Genomic DNA, 23,968 nt, shown 5'->3' with positions numbered 1-23,968 from the left:
CGTCCACGCGCCCGGGCGTCCGGCGCCCCGCGCGAGCCGCGCGAGCCACGAGCCCCGGCGCGCGTGCGCTCGGGTCTGCAGCGGGCACGGGCTGGCAATGCCACCGCGAGCCCACGGGCTCTGCCCTCGCCTTACCGTAGCTGCTCCCCGGTGACCAGGACCTCAGCCATGCGCTCCAGCTCCCTTTGCTGCACCCCGCCACTCCCGCTGGTGCTGCTGTCGCTGCCAGCGCTGCCAGCGCTGCTAGCGCTGCCGCCCCCCTCCATGCTCCGGGCCGCGCCGCTTCCACTGCTAAGGCTGTCCGGCGTGGGCTCTGCTGATCGGATCAGTTTGCCCTCACGGAGGCCTTGCCCGCCATCTTTGTTCGGGGCAGAACCGTTGCTCAGACGGGATTGGCTGGAGAGGGAATCCCAGTGGGTAGGCTCAGGCGCCCGGCGAGTCCAGCCCCTGGAACTCCAGTTTGGGGGCGTGTCCAGAACCCCGCGTGGTCCGGGGGCGGGGCCGAAGGAGGAAAATATAAACATCTGGGCGGGGCGCTGCTTGTGAGCTGTGGGTGCAGGTGGAGGTTGCTTCACGTGAGCCCCCTTTTCTTTATCCACGAAGCTCGTGCCGTGGAAACCTGAGGACAAGCCGGGAAGCTACTAAGCAAGGGTGCAGGCGATCCTGTTTTCCTTTCCATACCAGTTGCTACCGAGTAAAAAGAGTAACAGCATGCATATTCCCAGTGACCGGGGAAGGTAGGATGTGTGTGTCGCTGCAGGGCATGGAGGGATTGAACATTCTCGTGCCAACCCGCTTCACCAAAGCGGACTTTCCTTACAGGTGTACTTGATAAAGAACTCTGGGAATCATACAGACCTGAGTTCCAGTCCACTTCTCTAATCTCCTACTGAGCGTGCTTTATTTCTTGATTACAAAATCAAAATAATTGTGGCTACCACCTGTTGACACCTGCTGCAATAGAATGCATCAGACCCGTCGTTGCCTTGTTTAATCATTGGGAAAAGTCACAAACTGACTAGACGTGGATGTTCGTGTTAACTCAGCTGCGGCAGGTGAGGTCGCCTGTCTAGGGTAAACGGGTAATAAGGGCCATTTTAGCTTCAGAATCGTGTTAAAACGCTGCCTCTTAAAAGGGTCTATAATGGTATTGTCCACCTTTAAGAAAGCATGGAAGGAACTGTGCCTAGTGCCAAATAAATGTGCTGTATTTCTATTTCAGGCAGATTCCAAGCCTGGGCAGGAAGGCCAGCTGTTCATGTTGAGGTAGTGAAGAGCTATCTGTGCATTGACATTTTATGCAGCTTGTGGCAGTTTTTGCATATATGAAAGCCTCAGTACCCTAACTACAGATTAGTGTGAAGCTATTTTGAAAAAACAATGCATAATCCCTCAATTGCAGCTATGTAGGCGTTTACAGAATAAACATGAAGGTAAAAGGAATGATGAAAACAATTTTCTGTGCATATTCTGTACCAATTTTGCTATTTAAGACTATACTATCTTGCAGGTTTGCTATGCTGCACTACTCTTTTCTCATTGTTTTCAAGGAAGATCATGCTAGCCTTTTCCAATATTCAACAAAACTATCCTTCAACTTAAAATTCTTGGTAATTTCTTGAGTATTCTGTGCTTTACATGATGCTGAACCTTTGGCTTATATTGTTTGGTTTGGCCTGTTAGTATTTTTGTGTCCAAGCTACGAGTGAGAAAACATAAGGATAAAAAGGTGAGATGCCTTAATTTCACACCCAGAAAGCCAGGCAGGCCTTGCATCCTGGTTCTCAGATCCCCAGGGCCTGCTTAGCCACATTTCAGAAAGAGAACAGTTGTCCAACTCTCTCGTATGTTCAGCAGTTGTATTAGAGTTTGCCAGAAGAAATGGTCTGCTCCTTAACCTTTTTTAAATTGACCACGTTGGAAATGTTGACCAAAAGAGACTTACTTCCGGGTGAATGTGATTCTAAGAGTCTCATTCTACGTAAAAGATAGCAATCATTCCTCAGAAGTGGAAGTCACAGAGCCTGTTGTTCATGTTTTAATTCTATAATATAGAATGGGAAATAGGAACCTGTTTGCTTATTATATTGTCTTAACCTTTCGCTTGACATATGAGACACACTGTGATCCACTGGGTAGGAAGACCAACCCTTCTTCTCAATTTCAGGAAGGACAGGTGAACTGACTCCTTGAGGTCATGTTGGCACCAGTGCTGTGACAAGGGAGCCCTGAGCCCCGGAGCAATGGATCCCAATATAAGTTGTGACCCATGGATATTGAAAGCAAAGAGAAGGGCACAGTACAATTAATCTAGCATGAAGATTTTAGAAGAACCTGAGAATTCTGACCACAGTTTCATTCCCAGCTCCATTTGAAAAAGTTCATAACCACTATTGAATTTTCTGCCGCCCTCCCCCCCTTTTTTTTTTATAAATATCATACTATGAATCCCATTGGGTTGTTGAGGAGCTTAATTAAAAATGAATGGTTGGCCGGCACCGCGGCTCACTAGGCTAATCCTCTGCCTGCAGCACCGGCACCACAGGTTCTAGTCCCGGTTGGGGCGCCGGATTCTGTCCCAGTTGCTCCTCTTCCAGGCCAGCTCTCTGCTGTGGCCCGGGAAGGGAGTGGAGGATGGCCCAGGTCCTTGGGCCCTGCACCCACATGGAAGACCAGGAGGAAGCACCTCGCTCCTGGCTTGGATCGGCACGTCCCGTTGGCCGTGGCAGCCACTTGGGGGGTGAACCAACGGAAAAAGGAGGACCTTTCTCTCTCTCTCTCACTGTCTAACTCTGCCTGTCAAAAAAAAAAAAAAAATGAATGGTGCACTTGTTACAGGTGGAAACAATTGGGAGCCTTCTCTTCCAGGTCTCTCCTCATTCACTTCTTTCAGGCTTCTAGCTGTTTTAGTGCTTTTGGGTCAGTGTTTCTCAAAGTTTGGGCAGAGAAGGACTGTGGTGTGTGTGTGTGTGTGTGTTTTCAGTCCACTTAAGCCTGATATTCTGAGATATACAATAAGAATGAAATAAAAAGATGTGAAAGTCCCCATTGTTTGTTGTTGGGGTCAATAGATAGAAAGTTATTCTGTCAAGCTGCTGTACATATCTAAATGCTCTCTCGGTGTGTAAATGTCCACTGTTTCACATCACAGGGCATGGCCATTAGCTGGAGGACCATACTTTGAGTAGCACTGATGTAATAAACTCTTCCTGAGGGTGATCCTAATGGAAGAAGGAGTTGGACTTGAATTAACAATATTCGTGACAGATCATCAGCTATGAAGTTCAATAATAATGTCAGCTGTCATTATTGCCTCTTAATACTCATCTGCATTATTCCTTTTAAAAATTAATGGTTACTATTTTAAGATTTATTGATTTTAAAGCAAAGTGAAAGAGAAAGGAGAGAGAGAAAGAGAGAAAGAGATCTTCCATCCACTGGTTCACTTCCCAACTGGCTGTAACAGCCAGGGCTTGTCCACACCAAAGGTAGGAGCTTGGAACTCCATCCAGATCTCCCATATGGGAGGCGGGGGTCCAGGTATTTGGGCCATCTTCTGCTGCTTTCCCAGGCACAAGAGCAGGGAGCTGGATCAGAAGTGGCTCAGCCAGGACTCAGATGGGTGTTCTGATCGGGGATGTTGCATTGCAAGCAGCAGCTTAACTCGATGTGCCACAATACCAGTCTCATCTGCATTTTTCCTGCCTGATCTTCAAGGCTGACTCAAATGCCACCTGCTCTGTGTCATCTTCCTAGACTTCCCCTAGCAGTTTGCTATACTTTCCTAAACATTCATAGCTTCATACACAAGATTTGCATTGTTCTTAACTACCCATTAACAGACATCCTGGTTCCTCAGCTGCCACAACTTCTCTCCTCTCCCCACAAATGACAGCAGATTGATGGTTTAACAACATCCTGTTGAGATGTTCCTGTTGCTAGATCTTTTAAGAGGGGACTTGGCTTTAAATAATAAATGCAAGACTAATGAAACATAAAATTTCCACGTTTGTCGTTCGCACTGTTTTAATATTTTTGTCATGTTTGCTTCATTGTTTTGTAGTGTTGGAAAGAAAACATTACAAATAAAATCGAAATCCTTTCGACCTCCTGTTTTCAGCTCTTAATTTTACTTTGGTTCCTGCAGCTCTTACATGCTTAATGCCTGGGTATGTGCTGCCACCTAGTGACTCCTTTGGCAATGACACTAAAGGACTGTGGGTCTTCTGTAAGAGAAGGGACAAGTGCAAGGGGGCTTGTTGGGTAATTTGGGCTGGGAATTGTGGCTTATGTTATTATTGGGGGTGCTGTTGTCCTTTAGAAAAGAGACTAGGAAAACTGTATTGTCCCAAATCCAGAATATCTTTCTTATGTGGTATTCTCTTTTGCACAATTTTAACATAGCCTATATGATCAGGGATGGCATTATTATGCACATTGAGAAAAAGTTGTTGTTTGTTCTGTTCCTAACTTTATTGCCAAAAAAAATTCATCACTGCATAAAATTATGTCACTTGCCATTTGTGTGGTATATGTGCCACAAGTGTAACACAACTTTTCAGTCTGCATTTCATAGCTGGCACATGCAGGATGATTCTGCCTGTGTGTTGGTCAGGAGTATAGTTAGCCAAATTTTAAATAACAAACATAAGAAGGAGGTGATGGTAGTATCCATTTAAATGTTGTCTTAAATCTCTCAATCTAAAATTATTCATTCTGAGTAGTTTTAAACATACCACTACATCTTGGACCTCAAACATTCATGGAAAAGTTGAATTGAAAGATTATTTTAGTGTAAAACAATTTTGGAAACTGTGCATAGTTTTTTCATAATTTGCACTTTTTACGAACTTTTGGAAAACTTGCATGCATGGATTTCAAAAAAAATTTTGCACAAAAATAAACATCTTTCAATTCCATTTTCTGTGAACTTTTTAAGTTACATTTTTATAATCACTTAAACCTTTAAATATACATTATTATACATGATTTCCCTTTTATTTTTATTCCTTATACTCTAAAAGGACATCATATTGATATATTCTGGTTTCTATTCTCAATGAATTTATGGCAAGAAAATAAATGAATTACATAATCTCTGCTATTTTTAAATGGGACATTGAGTTAGATGGGATTGGGAATTTTTAATGAATAATAATAGATTATATTTACTGAGCTCTTGCTGTGCAGGTGGCCATGTTCAAAAGTGTTAGGTGTGTTAAATATTTATGCTTCAAAATAACCCTGTGATTTAGCCACTAGTTTTCTTCCTATTTTTCAGATGCAGAAACTGAGGCTTGAGTAGACCACACAGGTCTGATCACAGAGTGGGTTTGATCCTGACTCTTCCTCCATTAGGCTGCCTCTCCCTTAGATGGACCACTGAGCTCCACGATCCTCCCAGGGGCCAGTTTTGCTGTTTGATGTGCTTGACTAGATTCATCAGTGAAGCCTCACAACAGCCCCTGAGGGAGGCGTTCTCACCCCCAGCTTGCCTAGCGGTTGACAGCCCCAACTGTCTCCGCTGTTGGGCTTTCTTAGCCCTGCCATGTGATGGCAGCATAGAATTAAATGGGAAAAGGCAAAAGGGGTTGCAAGTACAGTAAATGGCATTAGTTCTATCCCATTAAAGGCTTTGATGATCAGCCAGTGCTCTAACTACATGAAAGGGAAAACTCTGATGGTCTTTGAGCTCTCCCTGCTCTGACTCCTTCATAGCACCAAGGTCCTTGAATACCACCATGTGACTTAGCCTAGCGTGCTCTAATGCCTGAGTCAGTGCAGTGTGGAATCGATTTTCCATATCTGCATCTCGAGTGTTTATCTTCTCTTTCCAGCTAGCATATAAACAAGCTTGATCCTTGATCCTCCTCCTCAGTAGGACTCAGTGAACTTACAGGGTCAAAAAAAAAAAAAAGACTTAAAACAATTGCTTGGTACCTCTGGATATTACAATATTATTTTGTTCCCAAATGAAAACTACCACCAATTCAGAAATTATCAAACATATCTACCTTAATTGATCACAACAGATGACTTAAGAAGCCACTGAGATTTTATATAAACACATGTGCTCATGGGAGGTTTTGTTTGACAGCAGAGCCAGGAGGCACTGAGAGCTAAACGAAGCTAAGAACTTTGTAGGCTATCCACAATACAGAGTCTTGGTACTCCAAATATAAAATCGATATGTAACACTGGCGGTAATACTGTCTTTATTTCACAACTCTTATATAGCTCTTACTACCGGCTAGGTATTATTCCAGGTGTTTTACAACTGTTAAACAACTGAATCATAACAGCATTCTCATGAGGCTGCTGAGGCTCCAAAAGAGATACCCAAAGTGAGTACAACCTCAGGAGGAACGTTCTTCTCTGACCATCATTTGCCCTCCTGTCTCCTGCTTCCTATCCCCCCCCCCCCCCCGGCAAGCCACAGAAACTAGAATTCCTCTTCCCAAGGAGGGTCATAGAAACCAGAACCCCTTTTCCCCCAAGCCAGCCATAAAACCTAAAAGTATCTTTTTAACTTTCCCCATAGAGGTCGGTGGTCAAACAATTCTCTGGCCTCCCTTGTTTGATGGTCATAAGACCCTCATTCCAGAGGGGGTCCTCTGTGATTCCCAGCAGGAAGGAATGCTACACGGAAGCTAAGAAGAATCTGGACAGATAGGCTTGCTGACTATTCAGTCTATGACTATTAGATCACATCCTTTTAGCACAGTCACATTTCTGCATGGCTGTCTAGGCTTTATCAGACCAAAGCAAGGGGTGGAATGGATAGTTCACCCTGGGTCTTTGGAACCTTGTCTTCCTCCCTCCCTTCCTCCTTTCCTCCCTTCCCCCTTCCCTTTCCTCCCTTCCTTCTTCACTTCACTTCACTTCACTTCACTTCCTTTCTCCTCTCTCTTTTTCTTTCTTTTCTTATTCCTCATCTTCTTCTTGCTCTTCTTCCCTTTCTTCCTCTTCCCCTCTTTCTTGTAAAAGATATGTATGTGAAAGTCAGAGTGACAGAGAAAGGGAGAAACAGAGAGGAAGACATATCTTCCATCTACTTATGCATTTCCCAAATGCCCACAACAGCTGGGGCTGGACCAGGCCAAAGTCAGAAATCAGGAATTCCATCTGGATCTCCCATGTGGGTGGCACAAACCCAAGTACTTTGGTCATCATGCACTGCTTCTTAGATGCATTGGTAGGAAGCTGGTTCAGTAGCAGTATAACCAGAACTTGATCTCAGGCAATCTGACATGGGATGTGGGCATCTCAAGCAGTGGCTTAACCCTACTGCATCACAACACCCATACCTGAGGTCTTTCTTCTGAAGGCTCCAATGTCACTTAAACCTTTGAGTAAACAAATAATTTGTGCCTTTCTTGTGTTAGTCTGTCATTTGTTATAAAGCTGTCAGTCATGGCCCTTATGAGAAGTGAGGAATAATATAGTCCCTCTGTTCCCTACAGTGCAGTGTGTTAATCTTTTAATATCTGTTTGCTCATCAGTTCCCAGGTCTTTTCCCAGTGCTGCTCAATATCACAGTATGACCCTACAGGCTACATTTCCAAGATTCCTGCATCATGTAGCTTCCAGTTCAGCACAGACAAGCTATTGATATGAGATAGGAAGACAGGCATAAAGGAGAAGCTAGGGTATTTCTCTGTCACGTTCTCTGCCTTTCAGGCTTCAGGCCCTTCTAAACTGGACTATGATCATTCCCAGGGAGACAAAAGTCATCTTCCCTTTTCTCTCTGACTTCAGGATGGTAGGTATTTCCTATTCTTAATATTCTATCAGATGCATCATTTATTTTTTATTTTTTATTTTTACTTCCTAGGTCTTCCATTACCCATGAAACCAATTTTCTAGAAATTCTCCCCTTTTTTTCAATGCTTAGAGTATGTTCTATATATATATATTTATTATATATGGGGAATATATATATTTATTTATATATAAGTAAATGAAAGATTCTCATTATTCCATATATAGGTAAAGGATATATATATATATATATATAGGAACCAAAGCAAAGCAAAATTAAAGAAAATGTTCAAGGTCAACATCAGCAAATGGTAGAAGGATTCAAACAGTCAGCAGTCTATGGACATCACTCTTAGTGCATGTTAGGAGGGATCTCTGCTCCATTCCCAAGAGATGCTGTATAAATCAACAGTTCTCAAACTTTTGGGTGGCAAGGCTCATGTATACTCTGAGAAATTAGTAGGGGACTCAGGTGCTTTTGTTTATGTTGAACACAGAAAAAAATCTTTAAAGCAAGCAGAGAAAATCAATCATGTGTAGGGAACCAAGTATTCAAAAGAACAAGACTGCTCATAAGCAACTATGGTGACCAGAAACAGTGCAGTCACATGTTTAAAGTGTCAAGAGGAAAAGCTATAAAAACAGAATTCTATATTCCGTGAACACGCTCTTTGGGAATTTAGATGAAATGAAAGTATTTTAGGATAAAATAACACTCATGGAATCCGTTGCCAGGAAACCTGTACTATAAGAAATGCAAAGGAAATGCAGAGTTCTTCATGCAGAACAGAAATAATGCCAGATTGGAAACTCAGAATTCAGCAAGGAACGAACAGCATGACAAAGGGCTCCTGTCTAGGAAAATATAGGAGATTGTGTGTTTTTTTTTTTTCTCATAACTTCTTTAACCAACAAATGATTTTCAAAGCAAATTACAATATTGTCTGTTGGGTTTTTTATTTTTTAAATATTTATTTATTTGAAAGTCAGAGCCACACAGAGAAAGGAGAGGCAGAGAGAGAGAGGTCTTCCATCTGATGGTTCATTCCCCAGATGGCAGCAATGGCAGGAGCTGCACAGATCCAAAGCCAGGAGCCAGGAGCTTCCTCGGGGTCTCCCATGCAGGTGCAGGGGCCCAAGCACTTGGGCCATCCTCCACTGCTTTCCCAGGCCATAGCAGAGAGCTGAATGGGAAGTGGAGCAGCTGGGTTTCAAACTGGGGCCCACATGGATGCCGGCGCTTCAGGCCAGGGCGTCAACTCGCTGCGCCACAGCGCTGGCCCCGTCTGTTAGGTTTATAACTAGTAGTATGGTAAAACCAGCATTACTCATTCATGAGAACAAGTTGTTAAATTTTCAGGAAACTTGTGAACTAGTTGAAGAACCATTGAAAGTTTAAAATTAGCCCCAGTAGGAATATCTACTACAGAGAGCAGCAAACACTGTACACTAGCACATCATTCTTTTTTTTTTTAACTTTTTTTTAATGAATATAAATTTCCAAAGTACAGAATATGGATTACAATGGCTTCCCCCCCCATAACGTCCCTCCAACCCACAACCCTCACCTTATCCACTCCCTCTCCCCTTCATGTCACAGGGGCCAGCCTTGTGGTGTAGTGGGTTAAGCAGTCACCTGTGATGCCAGCATCCCATATGCACACTGCCAGTCCTAGCGGCTCCACTTCTGATCTTGTTCCCTGCTAATGTGCCTGGGAGAGCAGTGGAAGATGGTCCAAGTGCTTGGCTCCCTTCCACGCACATGGGAGACTTAGAGGAAGCTCCTGGCTGTGGTCTAGCCCAGCCCTGGCTGCTGTGGCCATGCAGGGAGTGAACCAGTAGATGAAAGATTCTCCCCACTTCCCGTGTGTGTGTCTCCCTCTGTAATTCTTTTTTTTTTTTTTTTTTTGACAGGCAGAGTGGACAGTGAGAGAGAGAGAGACAGAGAGAAAGGTTTTCCTTTGCCGTTGGTTCACCCTCCAATGGCCGTCACGGCCGGTGCGCTGCGGCCGGCGCATCGCGCTGATCCGAAGCCAGAAGCCAGGTACCTCTCCTGGTCTCCAATGTGGGTGCAGGGCCCAAGGACCTGGGCAATCCTCCACTGCACTCCCAGGCCACAGCAGAGAGCTGGCTTGGAAGAGGGGCAACCAGGACAGAATCCGGCGCCCGGACCGGGACTAGAACCCGGTGTGCTGGTGCCGCAAGGCGGAGGATTAGCCTATTGAGCCACGGCGCCAGCCTCCCTCTGTAATTCTTTCAAATCAATAAATAATTTTTTAAAAATTAGAAATTAAGTTTTTAAAAGAAGACCTGAGTCCAGGTCTCCCACATGAGTGGCAGGGAACTAACCACCTGATCCATCACCTACAGATGTGCACATCAGCCGGACACTGAAATCAGGAGTAGAACAGAAACTTGATCCCAGGTACTCTTGACACAAGACACAGGCATCTTAGGCAGCAGCTTAACTGTTGGATCAGATACCCATCCCCACTTTCCTTTTCTAAGGGGCATGAGAGAACGTTGGAAGTGATGAGAATGTTCTGGATCTTGATTGTGGTGGTAAGTTCACCAGTGGGTATATTTGTCAAAACATTAAACTGCATAATTTAGTGGATATAGTTTATTCCATTTCATTTGTATTTCAATAAGGTTGATTTAAAAATGAAGGATCTCTGAAGTAGAAGTGTGTCCTATAAACTTATGGAGTAACAAGGAAATGTCAGTGGAGATAGGATAAAGCCTGCTGGGCCTTGGTAAAGGCTTTTTTGAGAAGAGAAGAGAAGAGAAGAGAAGAGAAGAGAAGAGAAGAGAAGAGAGAGGAGAGAGGAGAGAGGAGAGAGGAGAGAGGAGAGAGGAGAGAGGAGAGGGGAGGGGCCGGGAGGGGAGGGGAGGGGAGAGGGGAGGGGAGGGGAGAGGGGAGAGGAGAGGAGGGGAGAGGGGAGAGGGGAGAGGGGAGAGGATCTATTTATTTGAAAGGCAGAGAGATAGAGAAGGAGATATGTCTGTCTGCTGGTTTACTCTCCAAATGCCTGCAGTAGCCCAGGCTGAGCCATGTCACAGCCAGGAGCCAAGAACTCTATCCAGGTCTCCCACATGGATATCAGAGGACTTCAGACCATGAGCCATCATCTGCTGCCTCCCAGGAGCATTAGCAGGGAGCTGGATTGGAAATGGAGCCGCTGGGACTCCAATATGGGATGTGGGCATCCCACGTGGCAGCATCACTTTTAATTCTGAAGGAGATGAAATCCTTTGGAAGATTTTGAACAGAGGAATGCCATGATGCCATTAATGTTTTTGCAAGGACTGCATAAGGTAATACAAATAGGGTACTTAGTTCAATGCCTGACTCAGTTAATAATCAATAGCCCTTCTGCCTTTTCTCAGGCAGAACAAAAGGGCAAGGCAGGATGCTTTGAAAAATATGAAACAATACCACCGCCCAGTGGGAGGAAAACTCTCCAGTTTTATAAGCTGCTATTGTTTGGATATTAGTTGGGGTATCCCCCAAAAGCACAAGTGTTAAATGCTTGGTCCCCAGGGTGGTGCTCTTGGGAGGGGGAGGACATGGGATGTAAGGGAGGCCCTTACGTCACCAGGAGTCAGAAGGCAGTTCTCGCAAGAGGGATGTGAGCATCCAAACCCAAAGTTCTATAACCAGCCAATGTCCTCACGTGTACATTCCTATAGCTTTTCAATCTCCACATATTTCAATCAGAATTTATCACTACGCACGTAAAATCTGTGCCTAGCCTTCCCACAGTATGTTCCAGTAAATGAGGAAACGCGGTTGCTCAAACAGGAACCTGAAATTTATTCTTGATTCTCTAGCCTCTTACTCCCACCCTATGTCTACTTAGGTAGCCACTGTTGTCCATTCTCTCACCAAAGTAGTTCTCAAACCCAGTCACCTTCATTGTTCACATGAGCTTGTAACTCGGCTCCCTCGCTTCTATTCTTGTCCATCTGCAATCTGTGCCACAAACTAGAATCATCAACTCCTTCTCTGGTTTCCCTTCCTTCTGCTTTATTATATTCATATATGATTTAAGGCCTGCCTGTCCACTTGAAATTATTTATCTGTGCATTGGGTTTTGTAAAGCTGAGGAAAAATATTATAATGTGCTTATAGCACATATATAATGCATGATTGTGTTCTCAGCATTAATATTTATAAACTAGAAATCTCTTTTGAACTACACTTTTACTTGCCTCCTTAGAAGCATGATTGTAAGTCATTCATTCATTTATTCAGTGAATCATTCAGCAAATACATATCAGGACCCATTATATGCTGGGCATTCTGCTTAATGATATCCAAAATCATAACCTTGTGAAGTAGATGGTGTTATGCTCTTAGAGACAAAAGAAGACATTAAGTAATCACACAAATAAATGGAGTAATGCAACTTACTTCAACTCTAGGAATGAGAGAACCTGCTGCTATCAGAAAAACATTAAGAGAAGTGTGGCCAGGAGGTCACACAGGGAGGCCACAGAGAGGTTTCTGAGAAGTGACTATCAACTTACAGTGAAAGGGCCCAATTCAGTAGACACCAGCTACATATGGATATTTAAATTTAAATGAACTAAAATGGAATAAATTTTAAAATTCAATTCCTCCTCTCTCTGTGCACATTTAAGTATTCAAAAGCCACATGGGACCAGTAGCTACCAATTTAAACTGTACAGACATAGAACAATTCCAGCATCTCTGAATAAGATGAATAGGTGTTCACTAGGAAAAAAAAAAAAAAAAGAGGAAAAAATGCCAGGTAAACAGACCCTTGAATGGCAAGGGGAAATATGACACAAGGAAAGACCTTACAAGAAAGCTGGCGCCTGATGCTACAGAAAAGCATAGAAGAGGAGGCAGGACAGGATAACCTGAAAGTACTTGAAAAAGTTCATGGAAAGTATAATTGAAAGATAAATTTACTTTGTTGCAAAAATACTTTATACACTGTACCACAATACTGGCCCCAAAATAGCACGAATTTTTCTCAGTACAGAATTAATCCAGAATGACATATTACCTTTAGTTATTATTTCTCTTTTAATCTGAAACAGTTGCTTAGTCTTTATTGTCTTTCATAACCTTGTGATTTGTGAACAGTATAGCTATTTTGTAGAATGTCCCTCAATTTGAGTTGTCCAGTGTTTTCTTTAGGTTCGGGTTACTTTTTTTGACAGGATTGCCACCAAAGAGTTGCTATGTTCTCCTCAGGACATCGTTTCATGAGGTACATGATGAGAACTATTGTATTAGTGATGTTAGCTGTGATCATTCAGTTGAGGTGGTATCTTCCAGGTTTATCATCATATAGTTCCTGGTTTTTGCCTTTGAAACTAACAAGCAATTTTTAGGCAGGTTTTTGGAGGCTATGTAAGTTCCTTCTTCTTTACCAGACTTTGACCCATCAGTTTTAGTAAATAATCTTTTTAATTTCTAAATCTGATTACATCACTCCACTGATTCAAACAATCCAATGATTTCCTAGTGTACTTTCCTATCTCCACGAGGGCACTGAGACCTGCTCAGTAACTGGTGATCTTCATCTTAACTCTTCTCTTCTTACTCCCTACAAGAGATGCGTGCATTCTGAGTGTTTGTTCTTTCCCACTCCTCCTATAAGTTCTGATGCTTCAGAATCAGTACAAGTTCTCACCTATTCTTTCTGGCTTTGTCTACTTCCATATCTTTTTCTCTGCTCTACCTGGCATTTCTTTCTGAACTACTCTATAAGTTTCTACCTAAGACATCTTTCTAAAATTAAACATCTGTAATGGAAACTTTCAGGTATATATATAGAAGTTCAAAATTAGATTTCAGACATACAGAACAGAAAATCGGGGGCAGGGGTGAGGGGATGTTTTCAATGAAGTCCTACAAGAAAACTTCCCAGAACTGAGGGACAGGAGTTTCCAAATTGAGTGGCTGGCATAGGCCTGGAGAGAATGATGAAGAAACTATTGGTAGCCGCAGCCCACTCTCACAGAAATGAATTCCACATTACCAGATATGCAGACTTTATTAAAAGAAGAGGAAAACCCTAGTAGCAAGGGGGCATTTACCACAGCAGTTAAAATGCTGCTTGGGATGAGGAAGAAATGTTGGGGGTGAGGACAGGGGAGGGGAACAGGGAGAGGAGCAGAGGAAGAAGAACCAAAATGAATCTTCTAGCATTTTCATGCAGTTTCACCCAAGCTGAAAAAAGGAAGTACCTGCTCCTTTCCTTTGGATGCAACTGTATTATCCAGCTTTTTGTGACTCTGACAAAATTCCTGAGGCAGCCTCTTTGATAAAGAAATTTTTTGGCTCACAGTCCTGAAGGTTTCACCTCCAAACACCATGACACATTTCTTGGTGAAGGTCTCCCCTTGGCTGCATCGTATCCTGCCATGGTCTAAGCAGCATGTCTTGTGTGTTAGTGTGGGCTCCCCCTCCTCCTCATAAAGCCACCAGGATTCAATCACAGGAGACCTAATGCAACCTAATCATTTTCCAAGGCTGGATTTGTTTCCGCCCTCTTTATGTTATTAAGGTAAGACTGCCTGGGACGAAATTCCTGCATGAGTTTGGATGAACTAATCATTATCAAACCACAGCAGCAACCTCTCACCCAGCTGCCACCGCCACATTGTTTGACTTGGATGAAGGTCTTACTTACACAAACTAGTAGGAGTGCAGGCTCTCATCAGTGGAATATTCCTCCCAGGCTGTTTCAGCTCTCTGGGGGCAGCCAGGGGCCTCATGAGTCCGGACAGGAATGGTGAGAGAGTTCACCACCTCATGGGGTTACAAGTTATTCACAGATGTGGGAATGCACCACTGAGCTTTCTCTCTCGCACGCTCTCTCTCTCTCTCTCTCTTTTTTTTTTTTTTTTTTTTTTGACAGGCAGAGTGGATAGTGAGAGAGAGAGAGAGAGAGACAGAGAGAAAGGTCTTCCTTTTGGCTGTCGGTTCACCCTCCAATGGCCGCTGATCCAAAGCCAGGAGCCAGGTGCTTCTCCTGGTCTCCCATGGGGTGCAGGGCCCAAGCACTTGGGCCATCCCCCACTGCACTCCCGGGCCACAGCAGAGAGCTGGACTGGAAGAGGGGCAACTGGGACAGAATCAAGTGGGACAGAATCCAGCGCCCTGACCGGGACTAGAACCCGGTGTGCTGGCGCCGCAGGTGGAGGATTAGCCTAGTGAGCCGCAGCACCGGCCTGAGCTTCTCTCTTAAAAGGTGTGTCCAGCTCACTAAACGTGGAGGACACCTTGGACAAAGTCCAGTGGGCTGTTCACACATCCCACAGCGGTGAGTTCACCTGTCTCCCCAGGGAGGCTGCAGGGCCTTCCCAGTCCTAGAAGGCTTGCTTGCTCTTGACCCTGGTCCCAGCATCTCACCTGCCACCCAGCACAAACCAAGTACTCAAGGAATGGATAGACCTAGTCCAAGCCGTGGTCTCCCAGCCCCAGAAACTAGAGATGCCCGTGAGAGTCCCCCGGGACCTCGCTCCGGGTCCTGGGTTGTTGGCACAAAACCTTTAAGGCTAACTTTTCGCACCACAGCTGACCAGGCTGGAATTAGACGTTGGAATTAGGCTGCCATCCGCCTTCCTGGATGTGCCTCCGCAGGCAGGTCGTCTGCTCGCTCATTCGCAAACCAGAAAGACCAAGGGTCCACCTTGCAGGGCTGCGGTAAAGGTTGCTGAAGTTACACAGCCAGAGCGGCCATCCCAGCGCCAGCACTGGGAGATGACGAGATTATCTGGCTGGGAAGGAAGGAAACCATGGAGGAGGCAGCGGAAGAAGGGGCTGAGGTTCCGGGTTGCGCTCTAAGGGGCCGCCGCGCCCCGTCAGTTTCCTTCCTGCGCGCCCCGCGCCGCGCGGCGACCCCGCCGCGGAGGAGCTCGCGCTCCCGGGAGCCGCGCGACCTTTGCGGGGACGCGCACGTGACGCGCTCCGCCCCGGAAGCGCGCGCCCAGGCTCCTTGGCGCGCTTTTGGAACGATCTGTATTTCGTGAGCGTCTCGCGGGTCCTTTCTGTCCTCCGGTTGTTACAGGACTCCCTGAGCGGACGCCGCCATGAAGAGGACCCGCGATGAGGTGGACGCCACGCTGCAGATCGCCAAGGTGAACGCGGCCGAGCTGTTGCCTGCCGTGCACTGCTTAAGCTTCGGCCCCGGGGCCGGCGGCGGCGACTTCTGCCTGCTGGAGCTGGAGCCCGCGCTGTGCCAGCAGCTGGAGGCCGGGCACAGGTGAGCAGGGCCGGGGGACCCCTTCTGGGTTTCCCAGCGGGAAAATTCAGCAGAAGGCAACGTGCCAGAGAGGGGCATGGATTTGGCCCTGGGCGCACAGCTTCAAGCTCCCTGCTAGCCGTAGGATTGCTGCGCGCTAGTAAGAACTCTGGTCCGGGAGGCTTGGAGGCGTGAGTCTGCGGGTACAGGTGAGGAAGTTGAACCCTGGTGAAGTTTCTGAACACGTTGACAGTGATGTCAGGGATGCCACAGGACTGCTTGTCACCCTGCCCAAAAATACAACGGTGATATCTAAGCTCTAGGGATTTATGCCTTCATCTTGTATTTCCTTTACTCAGATAACAGGACGTGTTTGGAGTAAGATAAAGGCCAAAGGCCAGCCCAGGTCATTGGGTAGGCCCCCAACACACACTTGCAAGGGGTCACTCAATGAAGATCTGAAAATTGTTTCTCAATTTCTGCAAATCTTCTGCACGACCATGGATGAGAAAACATACCCAGGGGCCCGCCTGGTGCCATAGCTGGTTACCCTGCTACTTGGAACGCTGGCATTCCTTGTTGGGGTGTGCTTTAGCGTCTGGCTGCTCTGCTTCTATACCAGCTTCCTGCCAATGTGTCTGGGGAGGCAAGGGAAAATGGCCCAAGAGCTTGGGCCTCTCAACCATGTGGGAGACTCAGATGGAGCTGCTGGCTCCTGGCTTAGGCCTGGCCCAGCCCTGGCCATTGTAGCCTTTTGGGGAGTGAACCAGAGGATGGAAAATCCCTCTCTCTCTACCACTCTGCCTTGCAAAAAATAATCTTTTAAAAATTAAAAAAAATCCAAAAGTGAGGTAGTTTTTCAAGGCTGTCTTGAGAGTTCTGGGCATTTGTGTGTCCCTCAACTTTATGCAGTCCCAACTTCTGCACATTACATTTTGGGGCACAAACCTGATTTTCTTCTGCACCAACTTCCTTTGACCAGTGTATTTTATTTGGTAACTTTATCTCTTGTATGTTCCCTTTTTTCTAAGATTTATTTTATTCATTTGAAAGACAGAGTTACAGGGAGAAGGAGAGAGAGAGAGCGAGCGAGAGAGAGGTCTTCCATTCACTGGTTCATTCCCTAAATAGCTGCAATGGCTGGAGCTGAGCCAATCCGAAGCCAGGAGTCAGGAGCCTCCTCCGGGTCTTCCACATGGGTGCAGGGGCCCAAGGATTGGGCCATCTCCACTGCTTTCCCAGGCACATTAGCAGAGAGCTAGATCGGAAGTGGAGCAGCTGGGATTCTAACCAGTGCCCATATGGGATGCTGGTGCTGCAGGTTGGGGCTTTAACCCGCTGCGCCACAGCGCTGACCCCTGTACATCCTTTTGATTAAAACCTTCAGAGTGTCTTCTGGTTGCATCCTGTACCTATCCAATAGTGTTACAGGTAACTGGCCAGTCTGCAGGTAACAGAACTTAAGGGAAATGTCATTCATCCTATTCTGTCCACCAGTTTTAGGTAATTAGCTGGCTGGAAAACAAAAAGGACTAGAAACGTGTTTTAGGGGAGAGTTGGCCATTATAAAAATATTCTGAGGAGGTGGGTATTTAGACATGTTAGACACTGTATGACCCACTTCAGAATACTTGGGTTTAAATTCCAGCTGTATGTCCTGATTCCATCTTCCTGTTAATGCAGACCCTAGGATGGCAGATAGGGATTGAGTTTCCAGCTCCCAGCTTCAGTCTGGCCAGCCTTGGCTGTTGTGGGCAATTGTGGAGAAAATCAGAGGATGGGGGCTCTCTCACTGTTTCTCTGCTTCTCAACTAAATACTAACTTATGTTTTTTAAGATTTATTTATTTGAGAGGCAGAGTTACAAACAGAGAGAGGGAGAGACAGGTCTTCCATCTTCTGGTTCACTCCCCAAATGGCTTCAATGGCCAGAACTGGGCCAGTCAGAAGCTAGGAGCCAGGAATTTCCTCTGGGTCTCCCACACTGGTGCAAGGGCCCAAGCACTTGGGCCATCTTCTACTGCTTTCCCAGGCCATAAGCAGAGAGCTGGATTGGAAGAGGAGCAGGTGGGACATGAACCAGTGCCCATAAAAGATGCTGGCGCCGTAGGCAGAGGCTTAGCCTACTATGCCACAGCGCTGACCCCTCAAATAAATAATTTAAAAGAGAAAACATAATAGGTATTTGGGCCTAATAAACATTGTAGAAGGTGGGTGTTGTGACATGGGAGTTAGGCCACCACCTAGGATGCCTACATCCCGTGTCCAGTGCCTAGGATCAAGTCCTGCCTGAATTGCTGATCCAGCTTCCTGCTAATGAGCCTGGGAGGCAGCAGGAAATGTCCAAGTATTTGGGTTCCTGCCGACTGAATGGAGACCCAGCTCCTGGATTCAGCCTGACTCAGCTCCAACTGTTGCAGGCATTTGGGGAGTGAACCATGGCAGGGAAGGTCTTTTTCTTTCTGTTCTACTTCCTGTCACTGTACCTTTCAAATAAATAAATAAATCTTAAAAAAATTATTAGTATCAAGAATTTAAAAAATCTTTTATTGTTGTCACCTAAATGAAAGCTTCATTAAAAAATTACATGGAATTTTATCTCAGGCTTTTTATTATTTAAAAGGAGTGGTTGTGTACAGGAGGGTTGCATGCTTCACAGATAGGGAGGACTTCCACAAGCAGCTTGTTGTCATCTGTGTCACTTTTGTCTTTGTTCTTTCTCCTTCCTCCTCACCTTAATCCTTCTCTTCCTCCTTACTTCTCTTCGGCTGTGATAAACTCCCTTTACTCCAGCTTATAAACACATCCCTTGCATTATTTTTCTTTCAGCATTGCAGCCGTCTTTACTAAGGTCTGCAGGTTTTGTTTTGCTATGTTTTGTTTTTGTTTTTTGCAGCACAGCTGATGGTTAGGCCAGCATGTGCTGCGCTGATTATTAGAGGATACTCAGAATAAAAAAGGAGGAGGACTCTTGGGTGGTTCCCAGGAACAGCAGCAGCGTGGTCATCCCCAGGCAGTTTGTTAGAAACACAAAATCCTAGGGCCCATCCCAGGCTACTAAATTCCAATCTACTTTTTAACTGGAATCTCTTAGGATGGTTGTGGGTACATTTGAAAAATACTGTCTTGGCATGTTTTAGGAAATTGTGACATCTTTATTATTCATATATTTTATTTATGTAAGAGACAGAGAGACCTCCCATCTGCTGGCTCACTCCCCACAATGTCTGCAGGAGCTGGGCTGGGCTGATTCCAGGAGCTGGGACTTCAATCTGAGTCTCCCATGTGGGTGGCAGGAACCCAACTACTTGAGCCATCAACTCCTGCCTCCCTGGACCTGCACTGGCAGGAAGCTGGAATCTGGAGCAGTCAGGACCTAAGCCAAGTATCTGATACGGAATGCAGGCATCCCAGCCTGCAGCATCATAGGCCAAATGCCCACCCCAGAAACTAGTGACATCTTAATTAACTTCCGGTAGATGCTTTGCTTGGGAAGCAGTTTGCACAAATGTGAAGACATTTGGTCTTTTGGCCTCTTTGGATCTTTCTTGCCTGTCATTAGTTGTTTTTTCTTAATTGGACACTGAGTACTCATCCAGCTTGCCTCTGGCCTAGTCCTTGCTCTGTGGAATCCATCATTATTCCAGAAGGGGCTGACATAGCATCAGGATTTAGTTTTAAGTTCCACAAGCATAAAAGGTTTTGAAACGTTGGTAATGAAAATGCTTACTGGAGTCTCAAAAAAACCCTATATATTTTCCCCCATTTACCTGCAGTTTTGTGATTCGTGGTGATAAAGATGAACAAGCAGTGCTGTGCAGTAAAGACAAAACATATGACTTGAAAATAGCAGATACTTCAAATATGTTGCTTTTCATTCCCGGTTGTAAAACTCCTGATCAGCTGAAGAAGGAAGAAACACACTGTAACATTATTCACTCTGAGGTATTCTGTTTCCTGATCTATCTGAGGGTACTTCAAAAAATTCATACAATTAAAATGTACGTTTTGGGGTGGGCATGGTGGTTCAGCCCGTTAAGCTGCCTCTTAGGATGCCCATATCCCTTTTCAAAGTGCCAGTTTGAGTCTTGGTTGCTCCACTTCTGATCCATCTTCCTGCTAATGCGTCATGGGAGGCAGCAGATAATGACTCAAGTGCTTGGGTTGTGGGAGACTTGGATGGAATTCCTGGCTCCTAGAACTCCTGCTTGGCCCTGGCCCAACCCGACTGTCACAGGCATTTGGGGAGTAAACCAGTGTATGGAAGATCCCTCTCTTTGTCGCTCTGCTTTTCAAGTAGATGAAAATAAATAAACACTGAAAAAAAATGTTAAGTCTAGTGTAAAACAATTTTGAAATCCATGCATGAAAAGGATATTCTAAAAGTTGATGGAAAGTTCATATTATGAAAAAACTATGCATGGACTTCAAAACTGTTTCACACTATAATAGTTACCTTTGAATTCTGTTTTCCGTAAACCTTTTGAAGTGACTTTCTGTAAGTCTGAGAAGGATGACCCCTACTCATCTTACCTTTACTTTGAAAACTTCAGATATAAACTGTATAATCATGGGGAACTTAAGGAGTTCTCTAATGAAATTGAAAATTTCTCAGAATTATTATTATTGTTTGTTTACAGTCTTGTGAACTTGCCTTTATTTTCCCATTTTTGAATTGTTAACTCCCATAGAAATTAATCATTTTCTGTAATGTGGAAAGTTTGCTATTTGATGACTCATTCTAAATGTTTTACCTATTTTTAGTAAATTTTACTGTGGATGTGTTTTGAGAAAAGACTTCTTCAAACCCGAACTAGTGCATCTGGTAAAATTTGTGATGCAGAGAAATGAGGAAATTTGAGTTTTTGAAGGGAAAGTGTTTCTTAGCTTTCAAGTTGGTTTAGTTCATTATGATCCTTAGCCAGATATAACACATTTTAAATCATGTTCGAGAATACGAGAGTACGGATGGCAGTTACCAAACAAAAGTCTCCATCCTGTCTAGTTGCTACACATATAACAATCAAAGCACAGGCCGTAATTTTTGCAGAGTGACTTCAGGCCAACTATTTCCTTAAAAATAGAATTGGAGAGGAAAGAAGGGAAAATGCTGGGAAGCTGCAGTGATTCATGTGATTTTACTAGCACAGAACGCCCAATAAATACTGTATTTTGGTTTTTGTAGGGTTATGTCTTACATTGTAATTACCTAAACATATTGGGAGTTCACTTGAACTTTTGTAAAAAAAAATGTTACTTTTTCATTACCTGCTTGTTTTGTAGTTGTTTTATGAGGGTATGATAATCTTTGTGATTAACTTTGAGCTCTTGTTATGGGGATTCTGTGTACAGAGACTGAGTAAAACTTAACAAAGATCCACTAATGAAAGTTTTAATTGTGGTTATACTTCAGACACAAAAAGGGCTTGGGAAAGGATGGGCAAAGCAGGTTGGGGCTGATAATGGAAGTATATACTCAGGAGTAATAAGGAATGGTTGGGGCCGGCGCCGCGGCTCACTAGGCTAATCCTCCACCTTGCGGCGCCAGCACACCGGGTTCTAGTCCTGGTCGGGGCGCCGGATTCTGTCCCGGTTGCCCCTCTTCCAGGCCAGCTCTCTGCTGTGGCCAGGGAGTGCGGTGGAGGATGGCCCAAGTACTTGGGCCCTGCACCCCATGGGAGACCAGGAGAAGCACCTGGCTCCTGCCATAGGATCAGCGCGGTGTGCCGGCCGCAGCACGCTGGCCGCGGCGGCCATTGGAGAGTGAACCAACGGCAAAGGAAGACCTTTCTCTCTGTCTCTCTCTCTCACTATCCACTCTGCCTGTCAAAAAATAAATAAATAAATAAATAAAATAAAATAAAAAAATAAGGAATGGTTGGGTTTATGGCAAATTGAAGAGCACCAGTGCCAAGGAGGTGGGTGGCCACTACTCAGTCACCTTGTGAGAAAAGCAAGCCCAGTATTGCCAGATCTTTGAATTTCTTTTTTTCAAGTAAAGCTTGAAATTTAGATTTGTGGGTCAAAAAAAATTTTTTTTCTTGTTTTGTTAATGCTTACATCTAATTTAAACACTGTGCTGAACCTTTCTCCATCTCCTCCTCCATCTCAATGCATAGAAGAAGCCAACATCTCTGCGTTGGATATAGCCAGAAGACTATCACTTTGAACTGTGGATAAAATCAATCTTTGTGGTTTGGCGCTTAAGCTTTTCTTTTGAAGCCCTTAGATTCAGCAGCATCTCCTGCAGGCTATATACTTCGTCTTGTCCACCAAAACTTTGAGAGCAGAAGCATTCTCTGTGTTTCCATTTTAGAGTTGGAAGGCACCCCGATGATAGTCCAGTTCAACTTATTTTCCTTCTTTCATGAAACACTTAGTGAGCACCTGCTAACTACTAGATATAGGACAATCCTGGAGGTACAGAGAAGGATAACAGGTGATTGTCCATCATGTAGCCTCTGTCAGCCTCAAATGCTAGGCCTCTCACTGTTTCACAAGTCCTACAATGGAACTAGCTCTAATTCTAAGTTGTAGAAAGTTCTGGCACTGAGCAGAAGTCTCTCTCCCTTAACTGTTTAATTTTGACATCATGAGCAATACAGGGTACTTCTCTTCCCTTTAACAGTCTTTGTTATGTGAAGACTCTGATGATACCTCTTATGTGCTTTTTGTTTCAACCCAAGTGTACTAGATTTCAGTTGTTTCCTTCTGGTTTTCAGAATCGTCACCATCCTGATCATTCTCTGCTGTGCATGCTTTGCTTTCCAGAGTTCACCTGAGTATGAATCTTGGTTTTTGGTTCTCATTGTGTTGATGGCAGTGTCCTAATAAATTTCAGAGAATTTATTCTTAAAGATGCCCATCATCCATCAACAGTACCTTCCCAATAGAAAGCTTCATTTACTTAATTCTTTTTTAAAATTTTATTTATCTAAATGTTTTTTACTTAAGTTTATTTATTTGAAACGCAGAGTGACAGAGAGAGATCTTCCACTTGCTGTTTCACTACCCAAATGCTTACAATAGCTGGGGCTAGGCGAGGCCAAAGCTGGGAGCCAGGAACTCCATTCACATTCTCCCATGTGGGAAGCAGGAACCCAAGTATTGAGCTATCATCTCTTGTCTTCCAGGAGGTTAGTTTGGAAGCAAAGGTAAGACTTGATTCTAGGCACTCTGCTATGCATGCATGTGTTCCAAGAGGTGGCTTAACCCACTTCATCACAACACTCATTTTCTCTACTTGGTTCTATTTGAGGTAAGATGGGATAGATGGAATTTTGTGTGAAATTTTCTTTTAGAATGCCCTAAAAAGTTATAATCTATTATAATTTCTAGATCTTTGGTTTTTCTAATAATTATTGGGAGTTAAGAAGATGTAGACCTAAATTAAAGAAGCTAAAGAAACTTTTGATGGAAAATACCTATGAAGGACCTGACAGTCAAAAAGAAAAGGATTCAAATCGTTCAAAAGTAAGAATTTAATTATTTTTATTATTAAAAGTTTTTTATTAGAATTAAAATATAAGCAACAATCATTAGAGTCACACAATGGTGACATTCTTTTGAAACTACATTGTGAAAATTTCAGCCACAAACCCATCAGAGTGAGTTTGACATGGTATCTCATTGTGGTCTTGGTGTGCATTTCCCTAATGACTAATGATGTTGAGCATCTTTACAAGGGCTTTTTGGCCACTTGTGTGTCTGGAGAAATTTCTATTCTATTCCTTTGCCTGATTTGTAATTGAGTTGTTTGTTCTTTGTTACTTAGTTGTAAGAGAGTTCTTTTTATAGTCTAGATATAAGTCACTTATCAAATGTGTGAAATGCCAGTATTTTACCTAATTCTGTGGGTTGTCTTTTCACTTTCTTAACTTTTATTGTGATAAAATGTTTATAACATAAAATATGCCATTTTAACCATTATAAAATACATAGTTCAGTATCATTAAGTCCATTCATAGTGCTGTGCGACCA

General features: G+C 44.1%; 2 protein-coding genes across 3 annotated transcripts in view; one reads left to right on the top strand and one right to left on the bottom strand.

The window, feature by feature from the left end:
• The window catches only part of DEPTOR (DEP domain containing MTOR interacting protein), a 171,252-nt gene extending 170,657 nt beyond the window's left edge, over window positions 1-595 (bottom strand). Inside the window, exon 1 of the mRNA XM_002710752.5 lies at window positions 136-595. Within this exon, the coding sequence (XP_002710798.4) occupies window positions 136-524 (389 nt within the window). The 5' untranslated portion in view covers window positions 525-595. The remainder of the gene's footprint in view (window positions 1-135) is intronic.
• The window catches only part of DSCC1 (DNA replication and sister chromatid cohesion 1), a 34,146-nt gene continuing 10,708 nt past the window's right edge, over window positions 531-23,968 (top strand). The window contains exons 1-5 of one of the 2 annotated variants that reach the window (XM_008255860.4): window positions 531-737; window positions 823-1,055; window positions 15,816-16,010; window positions 19,765-19,933; window positions 23,327-23,461. In XM_008255860.4, coding sequence (XP_008254082.1) covers window positions 15,838-16,010; window positions 19,765-19,933; window positions 23,327-23,461 — 477 coding nt within the window. In that variant the 5' untranslated portion in view covers window positions 531-737; window positions 823-1,055; window positions 15,816-15,837. Of the gene's footprint in view, window positions 738-822; window positions 1,056-15,594; window positions 16,011-19,764; window positions 19,934-23,326; window positions 23,462-23,968 lie in introns of those variants that run through there. The other variant, XM_070075440.1, reaches the window with a different exon arrangement.

The sequence above is a fragment of the Oryctolagus cuniculus genome, chromosome 6 (assembly GCF_964237555.1).
Source record: "Oryctolagus cuniculus chromosome 6, mOryCun1.1, whole genome shotgun sequence".
Classification (NCBI taxonomy): domain Eukaryota; kingdom Metazoa; phylum Chordata; class Mammalia; order Lagomorpha; family Leporidae; genus Oryctolagus; species Oryctolagus cuniculus.
This window is presented reverse-complemented; position numbering and strand designations above follow the sequence as displayed.